General features: G+C 28.2%; 1 protein-coding gene across 2 annotated transcripts in view; it reads right to left on the reverse strand.

The window, feature by feature from the left end:
* Positions 1-14,804, reverse strand: part of LOC124362644 (vesicle-associated membrane protein 2) — a 45,162-nt gene that overhangs the window by 17,512 nt on the left and 12,846 nt on the right. For both annotated transcript variants that reach the window (XM_046817329.1, XM_046817330.1), the window contains 2 exons: positions 8,129-8,258; positions 4,793-4,871 (listed from right to left, as the gene is read on the reverse strand). In XM_046817329.1, coding sequence (XP_046673285.1) covers positions 4,793-4,871; positions 8,129-8,258 — 209 coding nt within the window. The remainder of the gene's footprint in view (positions 1-4,792; positions 4,872-8,128; positions 8,259-14,804) is intronic.

Below are 14,804 nucleotides of genomic sequence, written 5' to 3' on the forward strand. Positions count from 1 at the left end.
TGACACTGCAGCTATTTATATTTATAACCAGAACAATATGTCTAGTGATTTTTATAAATTAATATTGAAGCAATAAAAAATATTAATTATAGTTTTCAATTTATCACTTAGCAGGACTATACTTTTACAGGTAACTTTGAACAACATAATATTTTCAATATGTATATCCTTGCATTAAGCTTAATGTAAAAGATTGTTTAAACCACTGTATTTAATATATTATTCTTAGGACTATTATGCTTATACACATGAGTTATGTATTGCCTGGAGCACTATAGTCAACAGTCAATAGTCAAACTACTTTATTCTGTAATATGAACAAGGTATAAAGAATAGCGTCACTACAATGAAACTAAATACTAATATTAATTTTAAAATATAAGTAAAAAAAAAATAAAATCGTAACATCTTAACAATTTATCTTCAATTCTTCTTTAAATGAATTAATTGGTTTTTGTATTGAAATATTCCTCAAAATAATATAGAGACAAATTAGTTAAATAATCTTTGACTTATTTTTTTAAACTAAGTTTGGTATTTTGTATTTAAACAGTAAAATTAAAGTAAGTAACCAATATGATGACTGAAACATGAGGTATATCTGAAAGGCTTGAATGAAAAGGCTCTGCACTTACAAATCCTTTGTTCTAGCCAAAAAGCGGAAGTTGTAGGAGATGGGGGAGAGTGGGAGTTATTGTAAGAAGTGAATACAGAGATCAACTGATGCAGCTATAAGGAATTGTAACCCCATATGGAAACTGGACATTATGTTGTATTACCAAATTATAGATTAAGTCCACCTAGCTACAATACAAATATTTGTACCACATTTTAATAATGTCATAGAATTATATATTAAAATTAAATCTTTTGTTTTACAAAAAATTGTGTTTTCTGTGAGAAGTTTGGTTTTATACCAGTCAGAAATATTGTTCAAGCAGTTAAAAATATTGTTGATATGATTTTGATACACTTTGAAAACAAATTTATATAATCTGCAATACTGATTGATTTAACTAAGGCATTTGGCTCAATTGACTGTATTCCACAAGTTACTATTTTGGAAAAAAACGTTTTTACGTATGCCTTCAGTTGCAATGAACTGTTTTACATCTATTTAAAGGATATGAAACCTGTGTGGTTGTCCTGGTGTAGAAAATAATGCAATCAGTGAGTGTTCTTGGACTTTCCTATTACCGTATGAAACATATCATTGCAAGCCCGGCCGTTTGGCATTAGGCTATTATTAATTAATAATATAAAGAGATATTACGTAATCAATTTAATACCAGTGCTATCACAAAAAAAAACTAATTATCTATACTCATACGAAGTTTAAACAATATATCTTAGGCCTAAGTGCATTAAACAATAGTTTATTTGCTACAACCCAGGCTTGCAATAATACTAAATCAAATTGATGTTAATAATCATTATCCATTCAATGTGTGGTTTTTGGATGAAAAAAGTACATGTATTATAAAGCTAATTTTTCTCATGTCGATTACCACCATGTAGACAAGTATCTGGTTATAAATCCTCATCCCTACCCTTCTTACTTAACCCTTCAACCACCCTTAACAACAGTGTATAGAAGCTTTTGGTTTGCAGCTAATCTCTTTGTAAATACGCATTGTAGAAGTATGATCTTTTTACATTTATCTTGCTAGTTAAATTCTCTAAAACTAAGGTTATGTTACTTATTTGCTAAACTTGATAGTTCAAGAGATGATTATCAAAATGTTAACATTTTTTGCATATTAATGTTCCCTTTTTCGTGTATTTTGGATTGTATGAACTACTTCTTTATTATAAACAATTCTACAAAAAACTTTAGGTAATAGTTGTAGCACAACCTATAAGCTATCCGTAAATACAAATATGTCCATAGTTTGATGTAGCTTTTAGTGTGAAAAATGGCTACAGAGTAAATGAAACCTGCATCATACTACATTGTCGGACACCCTGTACACTCTGTCCTACCGCTGCTACGGTGTGTGAAAATAACGTTAACGTTTTTTCTAGGGTATTTATTATTATAATTTAATTAAATACTTCAATAAAACTGTTATCTTTCTTACTAAAATGATATATTTCTAATACCAAAGTGATTGTGATACAAGTTTTTATTCTAAATAGGTCCTGATATATAGCCACAAAGCTTTAATCTCTTTAATTTAAAACATTTAACGATTTTATACAACTAGTCATTTTAGGTTTTTCTCTATGAAATAATATAATATTTTAATTTCTGACCATTATTAATTATGAAACTCTTGAGAATGTAACAAGAATTATTTCATTTTATGTTTTTCATTAAAACTGACTTCTAATAAAATAAATTATATCATATTAGACCTAAAAACTATTTTATTTTGTTTATATTATATACCAGGTGTTCATAAAATGAGTGTCACAAACTTCTGTGGTTGATAGTATTTATAATTTCAAACAAAAAATGTGATATAAACATAGGTCGAGAAATGTCTCATTTAGCTGCTAGCCACCATCTTGTATTTTATATAAGAAAATTATTATCTTTAGAACTAGTTAATCTAAAGAAACTAAAATTTGTATATAGGTTTGAATAGATGAAAGCAAAAATTATAAAAAATAATTGTGTTACTTAATTTAATATTTAAAAAAGTCATCTATTGAATGTTTTTAAAATCAAATTACTAAAAAAAAACAGTATAGTTATTAAAAAAAACCCCAGATATAAACTGTTTGAACTATTTTATTTCAATTCCAGCAGTACTTGTTTCAACGAAATCCGTCAATGGATAAGTGAGCATGACCAAGTAAGTACCTTTGGAATTGTAATGAAATGTTTCAAATAGTTTATGTCTAGTAAATTTTGTATAACTAAACTGGGTATTTTGTTATTTGACTTAAAAACTTTTCAACAGATGCCATATTGTTAATATTTAGGAAAATAACACAATTATTTTTAATAAGTTTTCCCCCTTATCTATTCAAACCTATGTGCCAAATTTGGTTTCTTTATCTTAACTTTTGTTTAAATTTATGGATAGCTTATAGGTTGTGACATAACCATTACTGATAAAGTTATGTCAAGTTGTATATATTAAAACATATACAGTACAAAATATACACACACAATAAAACAGATACAGTGCAAATATACAAAAACTGGAACATGAAAAAACAAAAATGTTAATATTTTGGTAATTATCTCTTAGACTATCAAGTTTAGCAAAATAAGTAATATAGCCTTATTTGTAGAGGATTTAACTGTTGAAAGAAATGTAAAAATATCATACTTCTACAATGCATGTTTACAAAGAAATGGACTGTAAACCAAATGCTTGGAAACACTACCTTTAAGGGTAGTTGGAAAGGGAAGGAAGAGGGGTAGGTGTGGGGACTTTTATCCAGGCACTTGTCTACATAGTAGTAGTCAGTGGGAGGAAAATTAACTTTGTAATAATATTTTTCTTTGTCAGCTGTTTTATGGAACTCATTGACTGGATTATAGTAATTGCAATGAATTATTTTGCATTTAATATACCTTGTTCAACAGTATTGTACATGTAGATGATACACCACTTTATTTAAGCATATTGTAAATCTTCCTCCTCATTCAGGAGGATAATAGTAAATAATAAATAACTGAAAAATTTTAGTCCATATTTTCTTGATGCCATGCGTTATAAAAATATGTAAAACCTGGATAAAACTATTAGGAATATACTTTAGTAATAGAATAAGTGAGACTCATATTGAACAGATACGTGAAACATTATATAGAGTTATTTATCTTTTATGCAAAGTAAGAAACTATGTTATACTAAATATGCTGATTATTTGTAATGTTATTAAGCTTATTAAGCTCTTTGCCACTCTCTTGAGGTATGTAACAGTGTTGTGTGGCAACTGTAGCAGCACACAAAAATCCTTTATTTGGTAAAAAAAATTTGAACTGTTAAAAATGTTCATGAAAGGAATAAATGTTGCTTCTTTAGAACCTAAATTAATTACCCTTCCAAGCATATAAGTTTATGATTATCTTATTTAGATTTATAACTGTACAACCTATTGATAGTTATTACACTTGGAAAACAGTCCCTATCTTTACACAGATTTCAAATCGTAATAATGAACTGGCAAAAACAAAACTTATTGTGCTCTGCACACAAATATTTGACCTGTGGTAGTATTAAGTTTTAACTATGTACATGGTCTTTTAACCATATTTGTTATTTACATTATTTTAGTGATATTTAATAATAGGTATTCACTGCTATTTTAATAATTATTTTACTTTTATTTATTTATTTGTATTTTTGTATCTGTAGATTTTAGATTGGATTTATAAATTATTGATTATTCATAGTCATTATAATATTGAATTTTCTATGTACAAAATTGTGTTTAAAGGTAACAAAACTCTTGATTCTATATTGTTTGTGGTAATAATGATTATTTCAGATTATGCCATCTTTATTCTTTTAAACTATAGATAGGCTATTATTGAAAAACGTTGATTAAATAAACTAATTATATTATAATTAACTAAATTGTATTGAGCAATCTTTCTTTGTTTTTGATGAATGCATTGTACTCCACCCCCTCCTCTCAACCTAATGCAGCCGAGGCATCTCATTTGCTGGTAAATGTCAAAATGCAGCCAAGAGGAGGACACTTCTCTATGTAAATATTTTTCATTATCAAGTTCAAGTACTCTTTGCTGCCTCATTTAGTTTCTAAGTTATAATGTCAAAAACTGATAAGCAAAACTACTTGAAACAGTTATTTATCCTACTCTTACCAGCTCGATCATCCAGTTCTGAAAGCTTCTGATCTCTCTCCAATACTTTTTCAACATTGGTTTTCATGATATCTACAACCTGCAGACAAAAAGACAGTATTAAAAAAGTACTAAAATAATATATTGATTTTTTCAACCTCAATTATTTAAAAAAATACTTGGTATTATTGACAACATTTTTCATGAGAAATGAAAGAGATAGATTGTTACTATGAAATTTAATGTTGACCAATTGAGTGAGGAAGGATTTCAGGTTGAAATTCAAAAGGAACCCATTTGAAGTTCTAAAGATTCAGACATCTAGGAGAAGTGATGTAGAATGCAAAAGATCAGAGAGTATTTGAAGAGTTATGGAATACATTGTATTTTGTGACACATACATATCATGTTACAAATCACAGAAAACATACATTACAGAAGTCTCACTGGAACACATTTCAAAGCATGATCATACGACTAGACCTAGAAACTGCCTTTCACTGGAACACTAGTGAATTCTGTTATATTGGTCTTAATATTAACCTCAGTGAGGCATCTATATTTGGATTGTCTTTGCTACAAATATTATAGTTCTGTTATACAGGGTGTTTGAAAAGTATGGGTACGGCTTAATGTTTTAAAAACCATAGGAGATAACATCTATAAACTTTGCACAGTATCATATGACTATGTAAATTATTTTTTCTTGCTATTACCATGACATGCCAACCATGGGGGGACGGCCCACAGAGGAAAACATGGAAATCTTAAATTGAAGCATGGGTCGAGTGATACCTCATTTGAAAGAGCTCACTTAGTAGAGTTGAATGCTGCAAACCGCATCTCAAAAGGTTTATCCAATCAGAAATGGCGGGTTGTTTTAGGTACACATTGTGAAGTACATTATGCGCTGCCATTTCTGACTGGATCGTCGTATTCTGATGCGGTAGGCGGCGTTTCACTCTACTAACCAATGTGTTTTCACTGACTTTTATTAATTAGCAAATTATGTCATAAATTTATAACACAATAAATACCGATGTTTTTTAGTTTTATTTATTGTGTTATAAATTTATGACATAATTTGCTAATTAATAAAAGTCAGTGAAAACACATTGGGTAGTAGAGTGAAACGCCGCCTACCGCATCAGAATACGACGATCCAGTCAGAAATGGCAGCGCATAATGTACTTCACAATGTGTACCTAAAACAACCCGCCATTTCTGATTGGATAAACCTTTTGAGATGCGGTTTGCAGCATTCAACTCTACTAAGTGAGCTCTTTCAAATGAGGTATCACTCGACACATGCTTCAATTTAAGATTTTCATGTTTTCCTCTGTGGGCCGTCCCCCCATGGTTGGCATGTCATGGTAATAGCAAGAAAAAATAATTTACATAGTCATATGATACTGTGCAAAGTTTATAGATGTTATCTCCTATGGTTTTTAAAATATTAAGCCGTACCCATACTTTTCAAACACCCTGTATATCCCAGTCCAACAATATGTCTCCTTTACTGGAGGCATATGATAAAACAACCAACACCTAACAATTGTTTCACTAAGTATTTTGTTAGATTCAAAACCTCGCAGAAACTTAAACTTGTTTTTCTACAAAGAAAAAGTTATGAATTATACAATTTGAAGAGGTATTATGCAAAATAGGTTAAATATACATTATCTGTATTTTTTAGATATCCTCGAAACCATATTCAACATAGTGTTATATACCGCACAAAGCAGGTTTTTATTCAAAATAAGCTATGTACAGTTCAATAAAATAACAAGAATCCAGTTTTCCATAACACTTTATTACTGTGTTTTTTTACATTAGACTATCCAAGCACATTTAGTGCAAACCCTCTAGCAAACAATATAAATTTGTTGGTAGGGCTAACTATATTTTATGTGATGTTAATAAAACATGTTTCATATGAAACTGCCCATTGACATTTCATTATTTTGGCCTATTTTGTCTTCTTTAAAACAACCTAAATCAAATTTAGTACAAACAGGTGATCCAATTTTTAATCTAATTTATATCCAATAAAACTGTGATATTTTTAGCCAAGCAAATTGTGTCTATCCTATTTATTACGTTTTGAAGCTATAAGCATCTCAGACCAAGAATTGTTCAAAAACAAAAACATCAAACCAAAGGAAAACCAGTTAAAAATTGTATATAAACATCCAGCAATTTATCGGATTGCTAAACGTGTTTTCTTCCTCCTATAAAATTACCAAATGGGTCTTTTGTAAAATAGCTTTTCAAAATATTTTTAATTATTGAAAGTGAGTTTGTTAGCATGAGTAAAAACTCAGTCTTTGCACTTATTCTTATCAATTGTATTGTCACAGAAAAATAAATGAAGTAGCTTAGAACAATTAACTTGAGGCGTCAAACTCATTGGGTCATGGGGCATTTATAGATTCTTCTCGAGGACTCAGGTCCATGTGAGTATACCTGACCCAGGCTCGAATTATCTATTCACAACCATTACTAAGCCAACCAATAGTTACACTGCCTTGATTTCGGGCTCTAAAATTAATACCACCTAGCATATAGTATAGATAATTACAAATCAACTTTTATGTAATTCCTAGGTAGTTAACCCACCAGAGAGAGCTGATCAGAAAGTTATTTTGCCTGGATGCCATCAAGCTGTATTCAATTCTGAACACACCCAAATATGTATTTTAAGGTACACATGAATGAGGGGTGTGTGTGAAGAGTTTAACCCACATTATCCTATTGGTATCTATATAGGACACTCCAGTATTAGTATTAACTATCTTTAGTCATCATAATCACAATACTCTACAGGCAGATGTGGGTTAATAGGCAAATTTGTAAATGCTATATTTTCTAACGACATTTTAACAGTTATATATAATGTTTATATATTCAGAATTTGAGACAATACACATATTTGAAATGCAGCCAAACAAGCGTTCTGAGAGATTGATAAGAAATTACTAGATGGCTAAAAAGATTAAATAGCGAATGAATACTATTGACAATAATGTGAATTAATCGATAAAATGTAAATATATAAAAAATTAACACAATTATTTCACAAACAATAAGATGTAGATAAAATCTATGGCACACACTGGTATCTTTACATACTTGTGGAAGCAATTAAATGAAAACCATCAAACAACAACCTCATACATACATACATACATGTATGTATGAGGTTGTTGATTTTTATAATTATGATTTTTATAATTATATGCAAATGATGTTTTAGTAATCTATGATTAGGAGCTAAACAAAATTTTTAACACATAAAGCGTTGTTTTATTTATGGTCACCACCCCATTCTAACAACACATTGACATAAATTGTTACCTCATCGACTTGTGCCTGTGTCTGCTGTAATCTTTTCTGAGCAGCAATCTGTTGAGGCGTGCGAGGTCCTCCGACAATTCCATCCTCACCTGCCGCGGGCGCCAGGCCTCCAGCTCCATCAGCAGCAGACCTACAACATGTTACTTCATTCAGAGAGAATAGTTATATTTACAAAGAAGAAAACCCATGCTGATGTATCTAAAATCTTCCCATAATTTCTATTTGATATTGACTAGTTCATTCCACTAAATTGTTACGCATTCATAACGTTTATAGTATTACAAAATGACGTCAGATAATCAATAGATAAAAATAATGGTATAGAAACTGATTATATTGATTATAATTTTGTGTTCTGTGCTCTTAAAGTGTGTAGTATCATTGGTTTTACTAGTTATCATAGTGTGTAACTAATACAATCATAAGTTTCCTAAGTGAGAGGATTGTAATTTTAAACACCTTAACAGCATAAGCAGTATGATAAAAATGGACCAGCTGTACTTTTCCAGTGTATCCAACATTTTTTTTTTCAAATACACCAATAAAGAGAGGATATGAAAGAAACTCTCATAAAGTAGCTCCTACTAAAGAGGCACTCACAACTTCCTGTTGATTACTACCATTGTTCTCTTCTCAACCGAGGATTTGAGATCTCACATGTACGAGAAGTAAAATATTTTGCATTCATCTCTTATTTAAGTGGTTATAATTTGATTTAAAATACAAACTTGTTGGTTGATATTTTAATTGATTATGAATAAATATATTAATTGCCTATTTAGTATTTTTCAGATTTAAATATACACCAATAAACAGTAGTTTAAAGTCCACATGAATCTTTCAATCGTGAAAGTAGAAAAATTTTATCTTTTACATGATATTAATTTGCACTCTATAATATTGTACACAATATTAAGACAGAAAATTCATCAAGACAGTTATAAAAAAACTTAATATTGGACATGGGCTGATTTTGAAGATATCATCTAGTAAAACGTTTGCTGTCCAGCTGTTGATAGAATTAGGCTCAGTTAAAAAGAATGTTATTGATTTTGAAACTTATTAATATTATGAAGTATTATAATTACACATTTATTGAAAATGCATAATTTAGTATTAACACAGATTACCTCAGATATTAACTAAGCACACTATACTTTGCCACCAACATCAAAAACACATGTTTAGGAGGTAGGTAATTACAGTTCCATAATTATTTCTTTTGCCATTACATTGTATTTAAAATATAACATTTTTTTAAATTTAATTTAAAATACAGGGCACATGAATGAATGTGCACTTCAGATGAAAATATATTTAAAATATTAAAGTTCTACTCAAGAACAAAAATATATTATGAATAATTAAAAATATAAATGACTAGTTCAAAATTCTTGGTGAGCCAAGTCAAATTTTGCCGATTGAGAGAACTTGTACATGTTGAGGATTAAAAATAAAAATTTATATGGAAATTCTACAGAACAGATATTGAAATTCTAAGATTAGAAAACCTGATCTTGATAAACCTAAATAGTTGTTATTAAATTGATCCAATTTCTTGTATTAATTTTATTTATTTGAAACGAGGATTCACATTTTGTACTGTATGTATATATAAAAGGTGTCCCAGACTCTCTACCAATATTTTAAGCTAAACCAATGACAAGCCAAAATATTATATAACAACATTTAAAAACTCAATAATGACCTAAATAGCCGCCGTTTGGATTTTTCACTTAACTATTTTTAAGTTGAGAACAGCTATTTCTAATAATTTGAACATTTTGAATATACCTTTATAGTTTAAAGGCCTAGTTACAGAAAAAGTTTAAATTTTTAGAATCTTTATTTTCAAAATGGTGGCTTCCTAAATTCTTTAAGGGTAAATATCTTAAAAACATATTATTAAAAAAGTCACAGTTGTTTAATTGTAGTTAGAACATTTTTAATTACAAATCCAACGATACAAAGTTTAGGAAAATCAGTTTTTTTTTTTTATATGAGCATTGTTTATGAGCCACAACAATCAGTTGTTTTAATTTAGCTGCTCTGAATGGGTGATTATAATGTTACATTTGTCATCATCCTTAAGTTTTTTTTTTCATAAAAAAAACCTAAAAAATCAAATTTGGATATTTGGGGTCTATATGGACAATCTACTCACATGGCTCAAGATGTAGTCCCAGTCGTTATTACCTGATTGAAAAAATAAATGTTTTCTTACAGCAAAACTAATGGCACAATTTTAGTCAAATACATCATAAAATAAATAAAAAAAAACCATTCCGAACGAAAAATCATCTATTAGGGAGGTATAGAGGGGTGGGTTTTTAGGGGGTGAAAATGGTTTTTTTTGCAATTTGTAAGTAGACAAATGCATCCTATTGAAAACAGTCAAATGTAAAAGTTGTTTTGGAAATGAAAAAGTCTACAACTTATGTAGTAATCATTTTTGCCCTAACCTCAAAAATTTCCCAAAAAAAATCCAAAAAACCAGTTTTTTTTTATTTTTAATTTTTTTTATTTTACAAAAATGGTTTGATTGAGCTGAAAGTTTTATCAAATATACTTTGTGCTATTCTAAAATTACTGTATTTTTTCATTAAGAAATATTCAGCCGTTATAATAAAATTTCACTTTAAAAAATATTTTGATAATTTTCAATCACCATTTTGAAACATTTTTTTTAATCAAAAAAGGTTCTCTGACAGCTCATTATTTCGTTTTTCGTTTTTTTTTGTCTATTTGAAGAAATGAAATAAAAAATATGTAGTTTAATTGAAAAAACTGCAGAAAAAATTGAAAATATAAACAAAATATTGACATTTTTCATTATACATTGTATTATTTTACGTGGAAAAATTGTTATTATTTAATTATAATTTTTTTTATACCAGTGCTATTTGTAAGTATTAAGCAAAATAATAATGAATCATGCATATTTAACAATTACGTGGAAATTTTTAAATAAATCAAAAAACAGAATTCGAAAGTCTTAGTAAATTTTTTTTAATTTGTATTTTTTCATCATATATTTTTTATTTCTTTACAATATGTTTTACAATTCTTATTGAAATTGAATCAAGAAACCATTATTTCTTTTCTAAAAGTTTTTTTTGAATATTTATGTATTTTTTTTTCAGTGAACTTAAAAATATAAATATCTTTTTTTTTCATATTCTACGTCATCTGATCGTGATTCATACCATATTCTACTCAATTTGTTCCCTGCTTTTTTTTAAATTTAATAATTGTATCTCCTTTCATTGAAGGAAACACAAGATCGTTATCAAAACTATCACTCACTTTTTAAATGTATTTAATGTTGGGATATCACCATCAAAATCTTCTTTAATTTCGTTAAGGAAAAATTGGCACTCGGATGAATTTTTTTTAAGTAATACACGCAGTAACTTATGAAATCTTTAGAATCTACACTCGATGTATGTCTACAAGATGTTGAGCTTGTCCCATCATAAAAAAGATGACATGCACCTATTATGATAATAAGCTTTAACTTCATCTGATTCTTTGAGAAAATTCAGTCTAACTAACAGACTTTTATTAAATGATTCTGAAACATCTCTTATCTTTAAAGTTGGTAAAATTTTTCTTTAGTCTCAACCTTCTGCATGCCGCGGAAATTGCTCTATTTTGGTTACAAGTTTCTTCACAAAAAAACACAATGATGCTCAAAATCAAAAATCACATGCTTCTTTCATAATCTTCTTCCCAATAGATTTTTTTTCTTTTTTGCTCTTTGGAAGCTGTAACAATTGATCGAGGTATATTGTATGCCGATCGACAACCATTATGAATGTGTGCTTCAGTCAATTTCTGAAATGTTTTGTACCGCTGTGATCATTGCTTTGTTTACTTGACGAAATAAGAGTATCTATCCCTCGACTTTTTATTTTCACCAAATCTCCATCGCGGCTTTTACAAATGATACAGGAAGGTACCTTTTCCACCATTTACATGAATCTATAAAATGCAGAAAGCACAATAAAATTAGTATTACTGAAAATACGTAAAATTACTAGATAAATAGCATGCGTAAAATTGTATGTACAGAGACAAAGTTTTATGATCTGTATTATTTTTAATAATTTTTATTGAATAATTTGTATAAGATTTTGTTTCGCAAAATTTTTAAAGTTTTACTTACGATTTGTATTTTTTATATGGACAAAAATATTGTAAATTGCTAATCACGAGGCTTATTTCACGACACTACTCCAATATAACTTGACTGACGACAAAGCAGCTGCTTATTGAATGCTTTAGAAACATACTGAGACCCGTATAATAGAAGAATAGGATTGACCCCGCCCTTTTGCTTCAAGGGACACTATTATATACCTGTACTATATATACCTGTAATCCAACTTTCACATTCAAAAAATGTTTCTAAACTTTTTCAAAATATTCGAAAATTCTTAAATATAAAAAAAATTATAATTTAAATAAATAATAACAATTGTTCCATGTAAATAATACAATGTATAATGAAAAATGTCAATATTTTGTTTATTTTCAATTTTTCTGCAGTTTTTTCAATTAAACTACATATTTTTTATTTCATTTCTTCAAAATAGACAAAAAAAACGAAAATAGTTAGCCATCAGAAAACCTTTTTTGATTTAAAAAAATGTTTCAAAATGGTGATTGAAAATTATCAAAATATTTTTTTAAAGTGAAATTTTATTATAACGGCTGAATATTTCTTAATGAAAAAATACAGTAATTTTAGAATAGCACAAAGTATATTTGATAAAACTTTCAGCTCAATCAAACCATTTTTGTAAAATAAAAAAATTTAAAAACCAAAAAACTGTTTTTTTGATTTTTTTGGGAAATTTTTGAGGTTAGAGCAAAAATGATTACTACATAAGTTGTAGATTTTTTTATTTCCAACAACTGTTACATTTGACTTTTTTCAATAGGATGCATTGTTTACTCACAAATTGCAAAAAACCATTTTCACCCCGAAAATAACCACCCTCCTATAACCCCTAATAGACGGTTTTGGTTCGGAATGGTTTTTTTTTATTTATTTATGATGTATTTGACTAAATTGTGCCATTAGTTTGCTGTAAGAAAACATTTATTTATTTGACCATTTTAACTGCTATTTCTCCTGGACTAATGTGCAATAAAACTTGCTGTAGAAATATTGCATCACTTATTTATCCAGCAGCAAAAATTGCTCTTTTAATTCAAAATTATTTCGTACTCTGATAAAATCTAAATACTTTTGCAAATTCATCAGAAGTCCTATGTAAATAAAGTTATTATTATTATTATAGATTATAAACATTTTAATTATATTATGAAAAACCCTTAACCCTACAGTAGGTAAGGATATTATGACCACAGTTCAACAATGCAATGTTATAATCAGCTGATTGTTGTGGGTCACAATAATAGTACTGTCACAAAATGACAGTGGATTTGTTTAGTACTCAGTTGTTTGACCTTCTAATCATAAATATTTGAGCAAAATTTCGTATAATTTAATTTATAACTTTTTCAGATAATAATTTTTTTTATAAAAACACATACAGACAAACATATGGGAAACTAAGTATCAGAGATATTCATATTCCCATATTATTCATATGGTGAAACATATATTTTGTGTGTGTGTGTGTGTGTGTGTGTGTGTGTGTGTGTGTAAGCACAAATTGAATTGACACATACATAACTGATTCTTAACTTGCAATTAAAACAACTTCAAAATGTATATGTTTATCTTATCATTCTTAAAAAAGCTCCAGTAAATGATGCAAAGAGTTGCAGTATTATACAAGCATTACTAAGTTAAATTTTGTTTATTCCACTTAAGATTTTGTTCTTGTTACAGTATGAAATCCTTCACATAAAATGTGCAGTAATTGTCATTCTTATATTTTGAAAAGTTTGTAAAAACACTTTGGTGATTTATAAATTTTCTTTTCTAATTTCTAAATGGTAAATTAGTTTGTATTAACCCACACTATTCTACTGATAAATATATAGGATACCCTGTTATTGAGTGTTAAATGTCTTAAATGGAGATAGTTTTAATACTGTACAGGTGAGTCAAGGATAATTATTTTTACTATTGTGTATTGCAACACAAAATATACCAACTGTATTAAATTTAAATTAGATTTTTTCACAAAACGAGTAATTAAATTTTTAAATTCAAATACCCAATGAGACCAAGTTTTAGAGAAATCTACTCTTACAAATTCCCGTCTGTGGGACTAATGATATAACTGAATATATTTAAACTTTGAAGCAGTATACTAATATTTTTAATTATTTTCTTCTTATAGGTTTACTGTGTTTTATGCATCTTGGTAATGTAGGTATAAAGTCTGACATAATATAGAAGTACTTTTCTTCTTTGTTTTAATAACTAAAATATATTACAACACAGAAATTTGATTACTGTGTATAATAACTGAATTTGTTATTTTGCATTATATAAAATGAACACATTTTATATTTTTAATTAAGGCTTTTATTGAAAAAAACATATGAAAAACTTATCATTGGCCAAATGAATATTACTTCACAATACACATGATCCCTTATACATTTTCATCTAGTTATAGTTAAGGCATCAATTACTTTAAGACATTCGTGAAGTAGAAGGAAAATTAAGGTTACTCAGTTTTAATGCATG

Source organism: Homalodisca vitripennis, chromosome 5, assembly GCF_021130785.1.
Source record: "Homalodisca vitripennis isolate AUS2020 chromosome 5, UT_GWSS_2.1, whole genome shotgun sequence".
In the NCBI taxonomy this organism is placed as follows: domain Eukaryota; kingdom Metazoa; phylum Arthropoda; class Insecta; order Hemiptera; family Cicadellidae; genus Homalodisca; species Homalodisca vitripennis.